Source organism: Aythya ferina (assembly GCF_964211825.1).
Source record: "Aythya ferina genome assembly, chromosome: 1".
NCBI lineage: Eukaryota > Metazoa > Chordata > Aves > Anseriformes > Anatidae > Aythya > Aythya ferina.
The window spans coordinates 65075189-65093627 of NC_140296.1; the positions used below are offsets into that span (position 1 = coordinate 65075189).

The window sequence follows — 18439 nt, forward strand, 5'->3', positions numbered from 1 at the left end:
AATCCTAAACTGGTAGTTGAAGAAACATCATTATTATTAGGGAAAATTTTTGCCCTGATTTTGCAGCTGCAATAAGTGGAACCTGTTTGCTTCTCATTAATGCAGATATCCTGTAGAGGCACATAGTTTTTTCTCTATGAAATAAGAACTCGGTCTTCCTCCCCTCTTTATGAACATATCAAAGTTTAGTTCTTAATTGAGGTTGGTTGTGTATAAACTGTCAGTCTCCACATTTACCATTCTGTTTTGAGAGCTATTCCTATTCTCTCCTTGATAGGCTGTATAAAAAAACTAATTCTGACCTGCCATTTTATCATCTGAAGACCAAAACTAAAACTGCTTCTTTCAGTTTCTTAATAGCAACATTCTGCGTGCATTGGGTAGGTTTGCACATCACCATTATGACTTTTTTTTAATATTATCTAGATTCTATACATGTTTTTAATGAAGTTTTTGCCCTGACCCTTTTTTTCACTAGCTGAATTTGGCATGAATTCCTGTTTAGTGTAGTCCATTTGTATGCTTTGCTAAGCTACTTCATCTGAGATGATTTTCCTTCAAATTCACATTTATATAACCATAACTTTTGCCAACAGCTTTTGTCTTTTTGAAAAGCTAGTTGAAAGCTCTAACTGTATTTATTTATTTATTTTTCCTCCCAAATCAGAACATGCTCTGTGTAGGTTTCTACACTTTTTGTTGTCTGCGTAGGTGGTAATCTTTTCTTTGCAATGTAGCTTTAAGCCTAACTTATGGACAACTGAAAAAAAAAACCATTAACTAAGCCTAGATTAATTTGAAGAAAGAAAGGCGTGTTTGGGGCTTTAGAGTTGATGTTACAGCTTTAAAACAGTTATACATCATTAATAGTTGATAACATAATTTTAATCTATTTGCATGCATTGGGACAATAGTACAAGAAGACTACTATTACATTGCAACATTAGCAGATCATTGTATGACTAAGAACTTAAATTTAAAATGGCTTCACGGAGCATGTTGAATAGAAGAACACAGCTTCAGCTCTGCTTAGACAAAATATTCTCACATGAACCGAAGGAAACAATTTGACTTAATAAGAGTTGCTTTTATTACTGTCACTTACTCAGCTGTTTGTCAGCAGTTTAAGGAACAGAATGGTGCTTACTCTTTCAGCTCACTTTTGTTCAAGTATTATCAAGCAAATAAATAATACTTCTATTATATAAGCTTTAAATTATTTTAATTTAAATATAAAACACTACAAAATGTAAGCACCTCCTACTTCCTGAAATACAGAGATAAAGGAGCAAAATTTTCTCTCAAAGCACTCCAAATTGCATTAAAAAGTCTTTAATATTCTTCCACATCACCCAGATTTGAATAATACATTTAAACATCTATGGTATTACTAGGCAGCATTTTCCTGTCTATGCTCATGTTACAGAGTATATTATTGTGATTAATTTACAGATTTTTGCATTCCACATTAAATGATAGATATGTCATTTTCTAGGTCTAGTATATAATGCTAGTGTATATACATCAAAGATAAGATGACGAGTGTTACACGATTTGTTGAGTTTAGGCATAGGTCCATTTGATAACAAGTTCCTTAATAAAAATTTGTTTTTCTGTAAATTTAGGCTCTGTTGCAGTTAATATTTATCATAGTTCATGAAGTAAACAGATGTAAAAGAACCCTTTTAAGAAACACAGTATTTTTAAAAGTGAAAGCTACTTTTTCTACATGTTCCAAAGAACTGAGCCACATTTGGCCCAGTATCAAGGAATAAAAAATTTTCCTGTGGTATCTGAAATCCAACAAGCTGATTTTGTTTACTCAAGAGAGGACAAATAGACGCTATAGAAGTAGTCTAACATATAGAAAACTATACTTTCTAAATGCTTTATGTTTGTTTGTAATGCCTTGAAGTGTATGTTTTATCAAATATAGACTTATTGGTGCATCTAGCTTTTTTTTTTTTCCATAACTGTATTTGTGGTTGTGTGAAATGAGATACATTATGAATGTAATAATCAGATTATGTAGATTTAAATGTTTTCAGTTTCTCTTACATTTTGTTAAAGTGATATTGAATTATATAAATGTTTAAATTACACTCATTATTTTAGATGTTTTTGTATAGCATCTGTTGTATTCAGGTATATTGAGCTTTATTTTATTTATTTATAAGTTAGAGAACATTCTTTAAGTTAGTGTACTAACTGCAAAGCCTAATTGTACTGCATAAAAGATCCGTGTTGGAAATTGAAAACCTCTCAAGTCATTAAAATTTTCAAGAACAAATTAAGAAACATTTTCTCCTTTCAATTAGAATCCATAATACATGTTCATTTGTGTAAGCCATCCATGCAAGGAATTTAATCTTAATTTAATTCTGGTTTAAAGATTTTCAGCACAGATTTAAAAATCCAAAAATTTATTTGTGCCAACTGGACTGAGTTTAAACCATGTCCCAAACTTCCTAACACCTTAGGTGTTTGCTGAATAGGGAAAAAGTAACACATCTTTCCGAGCATTTTGAAATATTAATATACAATATTTATATATTTAATACATGGTAAGGATTTTTGAAAGACGGAAAATCCAGCAAGGATATTACCATAGACTAGAATGTAGAATATTCCACTCAATAGAGAAATATCTTCAGCTACAATTTTGAATATGTGGTAGCACCAATCATGTCTGCCAAAGCAATGTCATGCCAGATAGATGACCTTTTCTTTTCTATGAAATTTTGATTAGATCTAGAAATTTTAAAGCATAATCATCAGACTTGGAAGAGACCTAGAAGTCATTTTTATGCCTGCTTGCTGGTTCCACAGTCATGCCTACAATATTATTTTTGCAAGCTTCAGCAAACTTGAAAATATTCTAGCTTCTCTGTCCTTAGAGGTACTCAATATCAAACTGGGCGAGACTGTAAACAACCTGCCCTGACTTCAAATTCGTCCCTGCTCTGATTGGACCCAATGTGTTTCGGAGATGCCTTCCCCTCTGAACTACCCCACAGTTCCCTCCAGACCCCTCTACAGATGTCATGGCAGTGTCATCACTCAGATTGACAGTACTCACTTAGATTGACAAGTACTCTTCGTACTGGAGCTTAACAAGTTCTTGGCCAAATTACCTGGGTACGTTAGTGATACTGCTACTACTATGTTAATTAGATGTATCTGTTTAATCTAGATTTTACTGATCTTATTTAAGGCCCATTGATAAAAGGCAGACTTTGCCATGAACTTTCCTTGGTGTTCACTCTAAGGAGTACTCTATTTTGGTGTTTGCATGCTATAGATAGCTTATAGACTTTCCAGTTCAGGTTTTACTTTTTCTTAAGTCATGCATATCTTCTTATATACCCTAAGTACTTTATAATTCACTGCTTCCACTCCTATTCCTGTATCTTAATCCTTATGGTTGTAAAAAAGAAATCTCTCTCCAGCTTGTTCCTTGCACATCAAACTGATTTCTGTCCACAGCTAGGTCAGTCAGAGAGCAGTATTCATACCACCTAGATGTAGATGCCTCCAGTACAGGTCTGTGTTTGTGTTAGTCAGCCTCAGACTCATTAAAGCAAAAGTAAGGCACCTCTTAAATATGGCTACCAGACCTGTGTTCTCATCTACAGTTGAATTTTTCAGGCTGTTCTGTTAGCAGAGGTACAACCCACAAAATACAAGTTATCTGTGCTGCCACACAGCTTTTTCCATAGTCAACAGAAAGAAACAGGAATTTCTGGGCATTATTCATATGATCCATTTCAAAATGTCTACTCTAGGATGAGTAGACATGCACTGCTTCCTAAGAGTACCTACTTTATTTCACTGGCAATAAAGGAGTCTGTGATAACTATCTCAGATGTGGGTGTCTGTACCAATAGGCAAATTTGGTTTGTTTTCATTTATTTACCTTGTTTTCATTTATTTACACAGTTTTCCTGAAAAAGGTTATTACATTAATTTTGTCAAAACTACAAAAGCTTCTGATCTAGAATTGGGGAGGGGAAGGTGCTTGATATCAAGAGAAATACTTTATTTCAGTTTCTGCCTAGTCACTGGAGAGGAACAACACTTCCAGGAAACAATCCCATCCTAAAATAGACATCTAAAGTAAGGCAGATGAATTGTGCCCTAGAAATGCTTGTCTCTAGCGCTGTCCGTAAAGAGTTCTCAAGACCAGCTAGCTCAGAAATGGGCATATACTTCTTAGTGAGTTTAATTCTGGCCACGCTATAAGTTGTTGAGATAACAACTGTTTCACCCAGTTCATTAATGCCTCCTTAAGTCCCAAGTAAACCAGTCTGTGCTGTTTTATATATAGTAATTGTATATTGACTGAAAACTGGCTTCAAGACTTTGAGGAAAGACAATTATTGAAGTGTGTCATATGGGAATTCTTCACCCTACAGGTTGACAGACAACTTATTTTCCATTCATACTGATGCTGATAATCAAGGAGGAATGGTGAGATATGAAACAAACTTGTAGATGATATTGCATTGGGCATTGATGTGAAAAGTACACAAATGAAAGAAACAAGTAGATAGGTATGTACTCTGTGGGCAACACAAGGAAAGGAAGTAAACAAAGGACACTTGGAAACTAAGTTTAATGCATATAGGAGGAGATGCAAAGAGATTCAGCTGCGGAGGAAGAACCAAGGAAGCAATAACACAAAGCTGTGTAAAGATAATAAATGGGATAAGAAATGGGAAGTGCGGTAGTACTTTACAGAACAGACTGACAAGCAAAACATGATAACATAAGCAAGATTAAGTCAGCAAGCAGGCAGGCGTGTACTTCTTTATCTTCAAAATTGCATCTAAAATGTAGAATTTCAAACATAACGTAAAAAATACTTTGAGGATTATGTAGGTGCTGTGAAGTTGTAGCTAATTTGAAGAGTATAAGATCATTGAAGGTAGCCAGAGAAGAGAATGAAAGATGAGGAAACTGAGTTGTGAGGTAGATGAAGATATGGACAGGTTGGCACACCTATACCTGCTGGATATAGATGCCAGTAACTCACTGCAATGTTGTTAATACCAAGCAGAGAAAGAAACCAAGTTAAAGACTGGTACTGAAAAAAACAAGGGCTGAAATTTGAAACCTTCAGGAGAACAAGCTAGACATGGCATTAGAAAGTGAACAGAGTAAAACTGGATACGTCTTGATACTGGTATAATGTCCTCATGGCCTAAACTGCTGCTTCCACAACAGTGGGAGCAGGTAACTCCAAAAGAGAATCTGGGGCCTGTAGCAGCTAAGGAGAAGGGCCTACTTCCTTCAGTTCAGTTAGATCAAGAGTGTTAGCTTGCATGTGGGATTTCACCAATAGGTTGTTAAGATGAGAGCACTGGTTGTTACACACCATTGATCCCTTTGGCTGTGGTTTTAGAGGTGCTAAAGGTTAAAAAGTCTGGCACTGACTACTGTTCTTCCCCAAAGCAGGTTTTCTGTATTTGACTTGTGCATCAGCTCTGGAAGACTCAGGACTGCTCACATTTCCACCAGGACAGATAAACCTCTCTAGTACAGAGACACCTCTGTATATGGTAGCCTCTACCCATTGTCTTAGCTTATTGTCTAGTTTGTTGACTCTAAACACAAAAATGTGCTGTAAATTAGCTGTTACACCTAAGAAACTAGCCCTTTGAGTCATTGTTTTGTCCCTCAAAACATTATCCAGTATGAGCAAAAATTTGGAATGGACTGTTGGAAATTTTGGTTATCTGAGTAACCTAATCAGAAATCCCATGAAGTGGGCTTTATGGAATGATGCAGAAAAGGCAAAGAGCTAACCTAGGTAGGCCAGCATGTCTTTTTAGATTGATTTGGGAGAGTATTGATACACAGATCTCTGAGAACTAAAACTTTACCACTTCTAAGTGCTTCATTAACTTCAATTTACAGGAAAGTCAAATTGCTTAAAATTTTGTCATTATTTTGAACTGCAGAGATGTGGCCATTTGTATTGTTATTAAGAAAATTATAACAGAGTCCCAGTTTTTGTTCTTGACATTTTTCCTATCCCACAAATGATACTTTTCTTTAGTAATTTTAAGATTAGCTAGATTAGTGTGGCAGTGGAATGAAGCATATTCTGGTTAAGGCTTGTACTTTCCATCAGAGATGATTTTTCTACGACTTTGGTGAAACTTTTGAAACTGGCTCCAGGCTTGGTTCTGGGTGCCGGAGAGAAGTCATTTTGTTGTCTCTTTCTGGACGTGGTTCATTATTGCACACCTTTCCACCGTCTGTTCTCTGATTCAGCTGGATAACAGTTACCTTAGAGTGGCAGGTGGGCTCTCCATCAGTGGAGGAAGGATGTTGACAATGGAATAGTAGACGAAAGCATTTGTAAAACTGAAACAACAAACAAACAATTCTAGACATAATCGCTAGGCAGGCTAAAATTCAGAGCATCTCTATAACAGTTTTGAGGCAAGGAAATAATGGCTCATTAAGCTCATTCTTTTTGCCCAAATGGGGGTTATACATTTTTCACCTTGAGTCTACGTATCTTGCTGATTAAGATTAAAGTTCACTTAAATTTGTGGACGTTTTCTTTGAAATTGATATGCTTAGCTTTTTTAAAACCATAGTCTCTGTAGCACATAAAGCTGTAGAGCATTCTGAAACACTTTCAGAACCTTTCATTTATGATAAAAGAAGATTTAATCACAGAAGTAATTGGTTTTCAGTTACTTCACACATCAAGCAGGGAAAAAATCATTTTGATAATCTAATGATACACAGCAGGAAGAACATAAGGTTCTTTTCATTAGCAAGCCATTGAAATCTCGGTGTTCCCAAACTGCAAACTGAACTTCAGAAAATGGCTTTGCTTAATTAAAGAACCAAAATAATTTTTTATGTTAATTCATTTCACTTGTGAGAATTACCCAAAACACCTTTGATGCTTTATGATTCCAAAGCTGTTGTTAAAACAAAACAAAACAAAACAAAACAAAAACAAAAACAAACAAAAAAAAAACACTTCAGTTCTCATTTGTAAGTGCCAAGTGAGCAGAATTAGGACAGCTGGGAGTTGACAGTCACGTTCAACAGATAGGGATACCAGTACTACAACAAATGCCTCAATATGTTCACTATATATTTTGATTTTTAAACGACATCTTTAAAAAGTTCTGGTGTCCAAGGCTTACTCAGTCATTTTCCTTTCCTGTGGCTATATGAAACAGAAAAGACTCTTATAAGCTGTGATTGATGTGAAAGTGTTGCAGTTTTGACAGTGCTATTTATCAATATCTCATATAGTCCCTTTGAAAATGTGCAAATGCAACATTAAGATTTCTCTCATCTCAAATCTATAAAGACCTTCTGTTAGTACAGATTTACAGTTGTGCCGTGGGGAAGCAAAGTCTGCACAAGCACACCTGTCTTCCTTCTGAATCTGTCCTGATCTTGTTTTTCATCCTGAGCATGGGATAAGGAGAGTAGCAGCGTCTTAGGAGTGCACGTAAGGTTAAAGCTAACCTTTGGATAGCTTTAAACAGGAAATTAAATTCTTTATCACCTTTCTAAGCAGCTATTGGCAATGTTGGTGACAATCAGCTATTGACACGTGGCAGGAAAGAATGAGTTGGTATTTTGTGGGTTCTTCCTTGTTGAGTAGGAGGTTGTATGGAGTTTTTCCTATCAACATCACTGCTATAAGAGGTAATTCACTTTCCTCAGCCTCCGTCCATGAAACCCATTTGGAAAATTCTCTGAATCTGTGGGCTTTCATGCTACTAATACATGGCTGATGCTTCTCATTTATGACCTTCTGCGTGCATTTAGGCTGTCTTCTTGGCAACATCTTCCTGCCTATAGAGAAGGAAGTGGATGGAAAAAGTGGAATTGGTTCAGTTCCAGTTTGAGAAAGACCAACTTTATAATATTCACACAGGAAGATAGAAAAGGAATATCTGGATTTTTTTTTTTATTATTATTATTATTTTTTAGATCTCCTTTATGCATTAGGCAGAGGTTAACAGTAGAAATACAAAGAGCTCCTTAAAAACAGATAACTGCTCTACGGTATATGCATGTGATCTGTATTCTGCAAGGGAACATAAAGACCTAGTCTGTCTTGCTCAATAACTTCAAGAACTCGTGGTATACAGGAAAGACAAGAAAAGTCATCAGGTGACTCCATGCAGGTGCTTTAGGTCTTCTTGAGGGATGTTTTGTGGACAAGCAGGATAGGGTAAAAAGGGGGAGGTGGGAGAAAGCAGTCTCCTCATTCAGGGAGGCATGCTGGTATGCAAGACATTATAGGCTTTTTACTCTTTCCTTGTTCTCAATGTATTACTCAGTTAACTCTACAGTCATCACAATCTTTATATATTGGTAACAAGTAAATGCTGCCCTAATAAAAAGAACTACACTTCTATAACTTCTATAAAATCATTAAGAGAAGTAATACTTTAAGGTGTACAACAATGAAGAAAAGCGAGAAGAAAAAAAAAAAAAAAACAACAAAAAACAAACAAACAACAGAAGACTGTAGGGCAACTTCTGAGAGACTGGTGAAATAAGGGGTTCACTCTTGTTTTCACTCTGTTCCAGGTATCCTCATCATGATGTCCATGTGTGACGAAGTGCATGTGTACGAGTACATCCCTTCAGTCCGACAGACCGATCTATGCCACTACCATGAACTCTACTATGATGCAGCTTGTACCTTAGGGGCCTATCACCCGCTGCTTTATGAGAAGCTGTTGGTGCAGAGAATGAACAAAGGTTTGCAGGATGACCTATATCGGAAGGGGAAGGTCATTTTGCCAGGATTCAAATCTGTCAAGTGCCCCAAACGAAATAATTTCCCACACTTGTAGAAGAGAGTCCTTCAGAAACAATGTGCAATAAGGTACTACTGTCGTACTATAAACAAGGAGAGAATACTTGAAAAATGTATCTTAGACCAATCTAGTCTTGAGTCTATAAATTGTAATTAACTAGCAGGCATGAGAAATACTTCTTTTCTGAGCCTGAGTATTTATTACTGCTTTGCAAATAAGTAAAGAAAAAAAAAAAAAAAGCTTAGCTTACGAAAGGTGCAGAGGACATACTTAGGCAGAAGTATAATGTATTGTTGTGGGTGTGACTGTCAGAATTCGTCAGTGGTCTCTTATGCCACATATGCTAAATTGTAACATTTTTTTCTAAATGAATTTATTTAACTGTTAAATCTGGCATTGTGAAACAGCCTGTATTGTTCATGTACAGAGCTGCCAGTTGAACAATGCAGCATTTCTCATGGCTCCACAGGATTTTCACACTCACCAAGAATGAAGTAGTTGCTACTCTGAGCTGTGCGTTCATTAATTAGAGGAGATTTTAATTCCCATTCACACACAGGTTTAGTTACCGGCTTCCAACAGTATAGGGGGCCTTATGTTGGCTATAAAGTCAGTGCAGACACACAAACCAGCTAAATCAGTAAAACTACTGGATGTAGCTTTGGTCACACTGCTTTGGTCACAACATTGCTCACACTGTGTGGGGCAGAGAGAAATGAGAAATTTCTTGTTTCTATAGGAAGCAACAAATATTGTTAACTCATTCAGGAAAAAAAAAATCTCCCTGAGAGGCCCATGAAGAAAGTGTAAGTGAGGGAAATGATGCCTTCCCCTGGTCTGCACAGATAAAAACTATCCAAAGAAAGCCAAGGGAGGCTGTGTAGCGCACATATCGCACTGAAAGCAAATGTAGATGGAGCTCACCTTTCTGCAGCAAAGATAGCATTCAAGATTATAGACATCATTTGTTAGGCATTTCATAGTGATACAAATCAATTTCACTTGCTCACAAGTTACTGCTGTTAGTATAGGGAGTTGTCTGACAAAAGAAGAGGATGTCAGCTTTTTTATTATTTTTTATTTAACCTTTGAAAGGCTAAACCCCAGAGAAACTGTAATGCCTGAAAAACAAAACAAAACAAACAAACAAAAAAAAAACTGACAGTGGTTTGCATATGGAGATAATTTAATATTTTCCTTCGTAACACACAATGAGAGTATTCTCTAAGGCTGTTCCGAAAATCCACCTGAACACTAACACATTTAAAACAGTACGACTTCAGTTTCAGGTTTCCTTATAGGCTGGAAGATTTGTTGATATTGTCATTGTGTTATGCTTTTTCCTTTTTTTTTTTTTTTTTTTTTTCCCCACACAACTGTACCCTTTCTCTTAGGGTAAATTCAGTAGAAAAGTGTGTGTCCAAAACCACAGCTGTATCCTTTTCATGTCCGTTCAGTAAAAATGCAAACAATTCAAAGAGGCAAAAGAGTAGCTGAGTTGAGTGGTTGTGGTGGAAAGTATCTTTTGTGTTTTGTCTTGAGCAACAGGAAGGCAATTAAAGAGCACAAATGGTATTAATGACTACTTCCTATTCAATAGTAATGTAAGCATCACCAGATAATTCTTTTTCTGTCACTCTGCTCTTAGGGACTGATGATTTTCACTCCTCAGAAGTGAATAAAATGTCTTCTGTGGGGCTTAGCTTTCTTTTCCTATATAGCCTCATAAATTGGGCTATATGATCCTCTAAGATTACTCTTGTTGACAGAAAGTGTGTCTAGATGGTCTAAAAACTGTACTTCTGTGCTGTGTGGATAATCATGTCCATGAATCTTTTTACATATTGAAATGAATGGTTTTTATTTATGTTAGTCTTAGACTCTGGATATATTACATACCTTTTTTTTTTTTTAATGTTATAAATCAGTAGCTTTTATTCTTAATAACATTGTAATTTAATCTTGCAGAGAAAAGATAACCTACTTAGAGCTATCCTATTTTTCCATATGCTTGGTAACCTGTTTGAAAATCATTTGAAGTCTGAACCAGTACTGTCTAATATGCCTCTCTCTCCAGTATGTTGGATTAGCTACAACATATTTGTGAAGAAAGGGAGTTGATTACCTTTCTAGGACTAATGAATATACTATTTTTCCATAAATAGGAAATGATTAAGTTCTAAAAAAAAAAAATCACTTTGGTCTGCAACCACTAACTTAAACTTTGTTTTCGATGAAGAAGAAAAATACTAACTGTATTACTGAACTACCCACAGTAGGATTATGTTGCATTACTTCATCAGTAATCTGTCAGAATAATCCACATAACTGTTGTACAGAACAGTGTGAATTTTACAAGGTCTCATGTAACAAGTGATGAACATACTTACTTAATACATCATTTAAATAATGATGCAGAACCAGGTCTGAGACATCAGAAAATTAACTGTATATTTTTAATTTACTGGACTTTGTACATTCAAGCCCTTTCAGCAGAATCTTCTTCTTTGCTAGTATGCCAAGACTCTTTAACCTTTGAAGATAATTACTGCAACTGTTTCCAGGAGAACATGGTGTGTGCTTACCAGCTGCATCCTGACTTCTATACCAGTCAGTGCTCCTTCCACAAGTGCTGTGTGGGTGCTGTAGCATCACCTTACAAGATGCCACAGAGCTGTGCTGCCAGCACTTACTTTCTTGCAACGGAGGAAGACCAACTTGTGATGCCCATCTTCTTGAAAAAATAAGGACTCCAGGACTGGTTTCCACTGTGATGTCATTGGTCTGTCTGCTCAAACACCTGGTGGCTGCTTAAAGAGACTTTATCGCTCTACCATGTCTTGTCCTTTTTTTGACACAAGTGCAAGCGCACTTGATTTGCTAACCAAGGGCTCACCTCCACTTTGTGCAACAGGGGAAGGGGCAGAAATGAAGAGGGAACATAAAGAACCTTCAGAGGTGCTACCTTCACCAGTGCATATGCTCTGTGGCTTTGGCATTGGTGGCTTTCATGGGAGCTCACCATGTATTTTTGCATTTACAGGCATTTCACTGTCCCTCAAGGGGGCAGAGAGGTCTTTACAAAGATTCAGTCAACTTGAAACGATGAGTGAGTGTGTAGTAACACTGAATCCACAATCTTTTAATAATAGTAACATGTGAGAGTGCTGGTTTTAGATACTTATATTAAATGCAGACAATGTGAAAGGAAATGCATTTTCCCACTCAGATATCACAGGGTTGTGTGGTGTGTTTTTTTTTCTTTTGTTTTTTTTTTTTTTTTTTTCTTTAAAAATAGAGATAGGCATGACTTTGTAGCTCTTCTGTGTGGCTACTGCATGCTAACAGAGAGGAATAGTACAATAGGCAATGGAGGTCTGCACAAGCCTGGCTCTTGACATGTGTCATCAGCAAAGCAAATGATAGGTGATTCCTGAGTTTCCTTCAGACGTGGTACAATGATGCAGGTTTTAAATGTATGGAGGTTTCCTGACAAGTAGGAATAAATTGCCTTCAAAAGCTTTAGAGACTCTTTTCTGTACCCTGGTGCTGCGGACAGAAGTTGCACTTAGTTGAAACAAAACAAACACAGCAGCATCCTAAGTAAATATGCTGAGTTCATGTTGAATTGCATTATGCTCTTTTTCCCACTGTGAATTCTTTTTTGACTTGTGGTGCTCTATCCTTTCATACATTCAGCCTTTGGATGGTTAAGTCAAGGTATTTTTCTGTTTATTAAAGAAAAAATGACAGATTTTGCCTCATTATGAGCCAAAATCTTTCTATCAATAAATTATTAATTGTTCCATTCCTTTATAGTTCTAAAACTTAACCTGTGCATAAACTCACATTTCAGTTCAGTGTAATTCCTTAAATTAAACTACTAAATCTTAAGAAATTTTAAGAAACATTAAGAGAGAGAGATTGTTTACACACTCTAATCTTCAATCTCTCTGTACAAATTTAACTAAATCATTGCTCGTCTTTGATCAGGACACTTTGTTTGATGAAAACATCCAAATTCTGAACTTGTTCCTGCAGATCTCTTGGCAAACTCAACAAAACAAAGAGTTTTTTACTTAAATTAAGACAAGTATCTACACTACATGGTTGCACAGACGGAACTCAATCAGTTTAGAGGTGGATTGATCTAAATAGGAGTTCAAAATAGATGTAGACCAGCTCAATGCATAATGATTTTTTTTTTTTTTTTTCCCATTTCCTTCCTCCTCAGCAGTTCTTAAGGATAGAAAATACCGCTTGGACAGTGACATAGTTGTACCGTGAAAGGAATATTGAATGTATTGACTGCAAAAATAAATGGCTACTGCTTTTCCCTTCATGCTTTCTATAATTGATGAATATTAAATAAATTAAATTACTATTTGAAATAAGTAATTCAGAAGACTGTAATTAGAAAGCATCTAGATATTTCCTGGAAGCTATCCTCTCACATGCAAGGAGGATAGCTGATTTAACTGTTTGAAAATTAATGTATCCCATGTCTGGGCATACCTGCATCGTTAAATGAATTTTAACACTATAAATTTCTTCTCTCTGCCTTAGTGATCAGATTCAGAGTTTTGTTCTTGAAATAAGCGTTGTGTGTAAAAGCCTTACATTTATCCATGTCATCTCATCACTCATGATATGTAGTCATCAAACTATTCAAATATAGACTGTGTACTTTTTTAATAGCTTTGAGAATTATTTTGTATGATGATTTTTTTAAATGAATGTGTACTCTAATAACAAAGCTTAAGATTTTACAGGAGTCACATTTTTAAGCAGTGTTTGTATACATTTTAACACTTTTTATATTTTCTATTATGATTTTGTATATTTTTATGTATGCACAGTGTACAGATTTTTTCCTGTAAATAAAACATTGGTTTTCATTTGTTTAAGAGTACTGGTCTTTTCATACTGGCTTGAGTGAAGGACACTGAACTGTAGATGGCACGAAACAGGGAAAGTAAATGACATTGATCTCAAATTGAAATGGGCTGGCAATTAGCTTTCAGTAAGCTATGGAAAATGGGAAAAGTTGTAAAGACAGTTTTATTCTAAAATGAATGTGTCTACCTGAACAGGTGCTCTAGGATTCCCCCAGGTGGACATATTATGCTGCTATAGCTTTGACAGTCAACTTCTTAGGATAGTCAAGCCCTCTAAGGAGACCATGCTCTGGTTACTTGATGCTGCTAATAAACTTAAGTGGCTGTGCCATCCTTTCAAAGAATCCAGCATCATGTATTAGCATGAATAAAAATTTTAATTGATTATAAAATAAATGAAAAACAACTTATCAAAGGGAAAGCATAAGTTGCTATTCAGTCTGTGATGAAATACCATATAATGTAACCAATATAAGTCTGCGTAAATCCGTTAAAGTGAGGCATTCCACTGCTTTTGGTAGCCTTTGAATTATGCAGTGGCTGAAGTTGGGCTAACAGAGGTGGTATAAATTTTTTTCATCCCAGACAGTCACAGTGAGTACATGCCTACAACAGAGTTAGTTGCACATCTGTAGAACATTAAGCGTTTGATTGCCATCATGCAAACTCCTGGCAGCCAGTAATCATGCAGCTCATCCTTTGTATTACACCACCTCCTGGCAGGCAACATGGAGGGGATAATTACTATATGTCATGATTTGCAAGTAACACCTCTCAGAAAACTCAGAACGATGAGCTACACTAGGGGAAACTGAATGCTGGGATGCATGGAAGAAGCAACTAATTAATGCTTTTCAAATCCTTCAGCTTTGCTTTTACTCTGTGCCTTTTTTACACACACACACACAAAAAAAATCGCTGTCTTGCATATGATAAAATGCATATTAAACTTAATCGTTTATGACATGGGAGAAGACATTCTTGTCTCACAGCATGTCCCACATGCATACAGACTAGTACATCACTAGCAGGTGAAAACCTATGAACTATATTGTGTTGGGTACAGAGAATATCTTACTCTTCTCCCTAGTCTTTAGCAGTGATAACTATAGAGGAGGTGTGACACTATTTTTCTGATAGTATCTCAAGGAACCTCAGAGGCAACTGATTTTCAGGTTTCATTCCCAAAATCAGACTGTTCCTTTCCGAACAATGAAGGAGTCATCCTTTATCCGTTTATTCTTAGAAATATTCTTAGAAATAAAAAGATAAAGGATGTCTTTCAGCTGTGTTTCACTTGAGCAGCTCAAGGGGTCGTGGTTCTCTGACAGGTAGAGCTTCATACAGTCATTTTGTTCTGTTTATTGTCAGCTTGCCTGTTGTCATCTGGCTGAAAGACACATCTCAAAGGATGATTGCTTCAGCTTGCTGTCTTGACTGCAGCATGAACCTGTTGAACAGCTAGACAAGCTGTGGAGGAGCCAGTCTTTTCCTGTAATCACACCCTCCACTTTCTGCAGGAAACTGCACCTGCAGCAATGATTAAGCAGCGAGTTACTGTGGGACTACTTCTTCAATCAGTATGAATAGCCATATGAACAGTCCACTAACACCAGTGGCTTGGCTGAACTTGCCCTTCTAGCATCTTGATTTTTTCAGGGTAACTGGTAGATAATTTGATAGTTTCATTGGAATAGCATGAATTTATCTGCTGCACATTAAAACCTATTGATGTCTACTCAATTCATGTACCTTTCTTTATTTTTAATAAATTCCACTTTTTTACAGTGGTAAGTTACTCCAGATAGTGTACTTAAAAGCAATTACTACACTTTTGTGGAAGTACAGCCTGAGCCCAAGCTTCATGCCTTCCTACCCAAGGCAAGTAGAAGTAAATGTCCTCTTCCTTTTTGCTAAAATAATACTAATGTTCAAGTAAATACCTATTAAGTTTGATGGAAATGCTAACTGGATGCATTAAAATGTCAGGGAATTAATTGTCATGCAGTAAATTTTTTTTATTTTTTATTTTTTCCCAGAACCAGAATAGTCACCAGAACTAAAAAGTAAATTGTGATAAATTGTGGGGGGAACTATAGCTGATTCAACTGCTGGATTCTTAAAAATTATACAAATGAGGAAAGGTAGCCAAGGGAAGGAAGTGGGAGAAACAAGTAATGAAGAAGTACACCAAGGAAGGAGAGAGAAACATTTAAAAAAAAAAAAAGAAAGAAAGAAAAAGAAAAAAAAAAAAGAAAAGAAAAAGAAAAAAGTACTATGGTAGTAGTATTGCCAGTTGGAAATGCATGTAGAACTTATGCTTTTTTTCCTAATGTTCACTTGGTTTTGGCTGTTTGCTTTCTTATTTTTTGCTGCACATTTAAGGAAGGACCCAACTCAACTGTTGCTCTTGCTGCTGCCAGGTTTAGTGTGGTGGGATGTGATTGCAAAATGAACATCTAAGGTAGAGTTATGAACAGTAATTGACTTCTGCTGTGGCTTAGCTTCTCTGTAAACTCAAGTCCCATGAACTAAACTCAGAAAAGACTAGTGTCAGCAGAGTTATGGGATCACATTGCTGCACTCTGAACAACCTCCTCCATGTGCTTATACTTGTCTCTATGATAAGTGAAATAAAACCCATTTCCTCTGGTAACCTGTTTTTGTACACAGACATATATGAATTAAATACCCTCTTGCTTACAGGGTGCTGACAGATAAGGGATAATTGCTGTAGCCACAGCTCCTTATATACTGAAAAGACTCCAGAAACCCTGAAGGGTTCATGAGGACAGGGAATAGACATCACATCTGCCTTGATTTTATGGGAGCAGCCAGAGGGAAAAACTGCTACCTGTGCTGACTCCAGGCTGTGTCAGCTGCTGTTAATTACTTTGCTCCCAGACAGTTTTCTGGTTGTGACTGCACTTCCTGATTAAAATATCTTGCTGGCCCACCTTCCAAACAGTGTCCTTTTCCACAATCAATCCTGGAGTGCTGGTGCATGTAATGGCCTGCCTACAACCTGCATCATAGCCACCATGTGCAGCAGGTATGTCTCCTGTGCTGGTGAGGTGCTAGGGAAAATGGAAGAGGTCTGTCAGGGGTGTTCTGGATTGTGTTCTATAAGGATATAAGTCTTTTTTTATGTTATTTACTTATTTGTTTTTGTCTTGTATGCATAGTTCAGTCATTCTTATAGCATTTCAAACAAACATGACATGAACATGCTTCAAGAGTTCCTGACTTGTGGGTTTTCTGATGTTTTGTAGACTAGATGGAGTTCCTGATCCAAAGTACCTACAACCTTGATTAAGAGAGTGAGTGTAGGAAGGATTTTTGGCATATTATGGTGAGAAATTTAGACAAAACAGAGATGTAATGCATTTTTCACCTCTGTCTTCCACACCAGTGCTGGGCTCTGGGACCCCAGCTGTCTTGAATTGGAGAGTTGTGACTGGAGAAATGATAAACTCTCAGTCAACCCTGAACTTATGCTGGATTTGGCAGCCAGGAGGGCCAACCCTACTCTGGGGTGCATCAAGCACAGCATTGCTAGCTGGCTGAGGGAAGTGATTGTCCTGTTCTGCTCTGTGTGGGTATACTCACCTTGAGTATAGTGTGCAGTTTTGGGTGCCACGGTGTAAGAAAGATACAAAGCTACAGAGAGCATCCAAAGGAGGGCAATAAAGATGCTAAAGGTTCTGGAAGAGAAGATGTAAGAGGAGTCGCTGAAGTCACTTGGATTGTTCAGCCTAGAGGAGACTGACAGGAAGCCTCATCGCAGTCTACAACTTTTTCACAAGGCTAAGCAGAGAGGCAGGCAGTGATCTCTGCTCTCTGGTGACCAGTGATAGGACCCAAGGGAATGGCTTGAAGCTGCAACAGAGAAGGGTCAGACTGGATATCAGGAGAAGGCATTTGACTGAAATGGTGATTGGACACTGGAACAGGGTGCCCAGACAGTGGTCATGACAACAAGCCTGCCAGAGATAAGAAGCATTTGGACAATGCTCTCAGACAGATGGTATGATTTTTTTTATTGTTTTTTTTGGAGGGGTGGTCCTTCGGTGACTCAGGAGCTGAACTCAATGATCCTTGTGAGTCCTTTCCAAATTGGATATTCTATGATTCTATACCTTTTCTGCAAACTAAAAACACCTGAGATTTACCCCCTAGGAGCAGTGTTGCTGCCTATGAGGAGTGTGAGCCAGGAGGATCATATGAAATATATCTTGAGCAGAGAGGGCAGATGTATGGACTACCAACCAGGAGGAAAATGTGGGGAAAGTTCTGTTTAGGGTCTGTTTCTGAGCTTGTTTTTTCAGACGAGTGGACAGGTGTATTTGCTGAAGCTTCCATCTGAATCAAGCAACACTGTTTTCCTTCCATAGCAATATCCCTCTCTGGAGGTTTGGGGTCATTTTCCTGTAACTTTCAGTGCTTGTTCTCTTCTATACAAATGAAATTGTAAGCTATCTGATGGACTTAATTTAGACTTTACAAATATATGGGGCTGAACATAGGTATCAGGCCATTAGGCAGTTTAATGAGCACCTGAAGCAACCCAAGAAGATTAGAGATGAGAATAAAACAAAGCAATAATCTGTTGCCAAAATAATACCAACAAAATTATTCCATGGTAGAAGAGCAGGGAAGGCAAAAACAAAAGAACACATACCAATGTCTGAGAAATATTACCTTATTTTCATGAATATAATATTC

At 36.9% G+C, this 18439-nt stretch overlaps 2 protein-coding genes across 9 annotated transcripts in view; one reads left to right on the forward strand and one right to left on the reverse strand.

Moving 5' to 3' along the window:
* Window positions 1-13723, forward strand: part of ST6GAL2 (ST6 beta-galactoside alpha-2,6-sialyltransferase 2) — a 181217-nt gene extending 167494 nt beyond the window's left edge. For 7 of the 8 annotated variants that reach the window (XM_084504868.1, XM_084504869.1, XM_084504867.1 and 4 more), the window contains one exon: window positions 8584-13723. In XM_084504868.1, the coding sequence (XP_084360994.1) occupies window positions 8584-8852 (269 nt within the window). In that variant the 3' untranslated portion in view covers window positions 8853-13723. The remainder of the gene's footprint in view (window positions 1-8583) is intronic. The other variant, XM_084504866.1, reaches the window with a different exon arrangement.
* The window catches only part of LOC311427532 (pinopsin-like), an 86215-nt gene continuing 72130 nt past the window's right edge, over window positions 4355-18439 (reverse strand). The window contains exon 4 of the mRNA XM_084504978.1: window positions 4355-6372. Within this exon, the coding sequence (XP_084361104.1) occupies window positions 6148-6372 (225 nt within the window). The 3' untranslated portion in view covers window positions 4355-6147. The remainder of the gene's footprint in view (window positions 6373-18439) is intronic.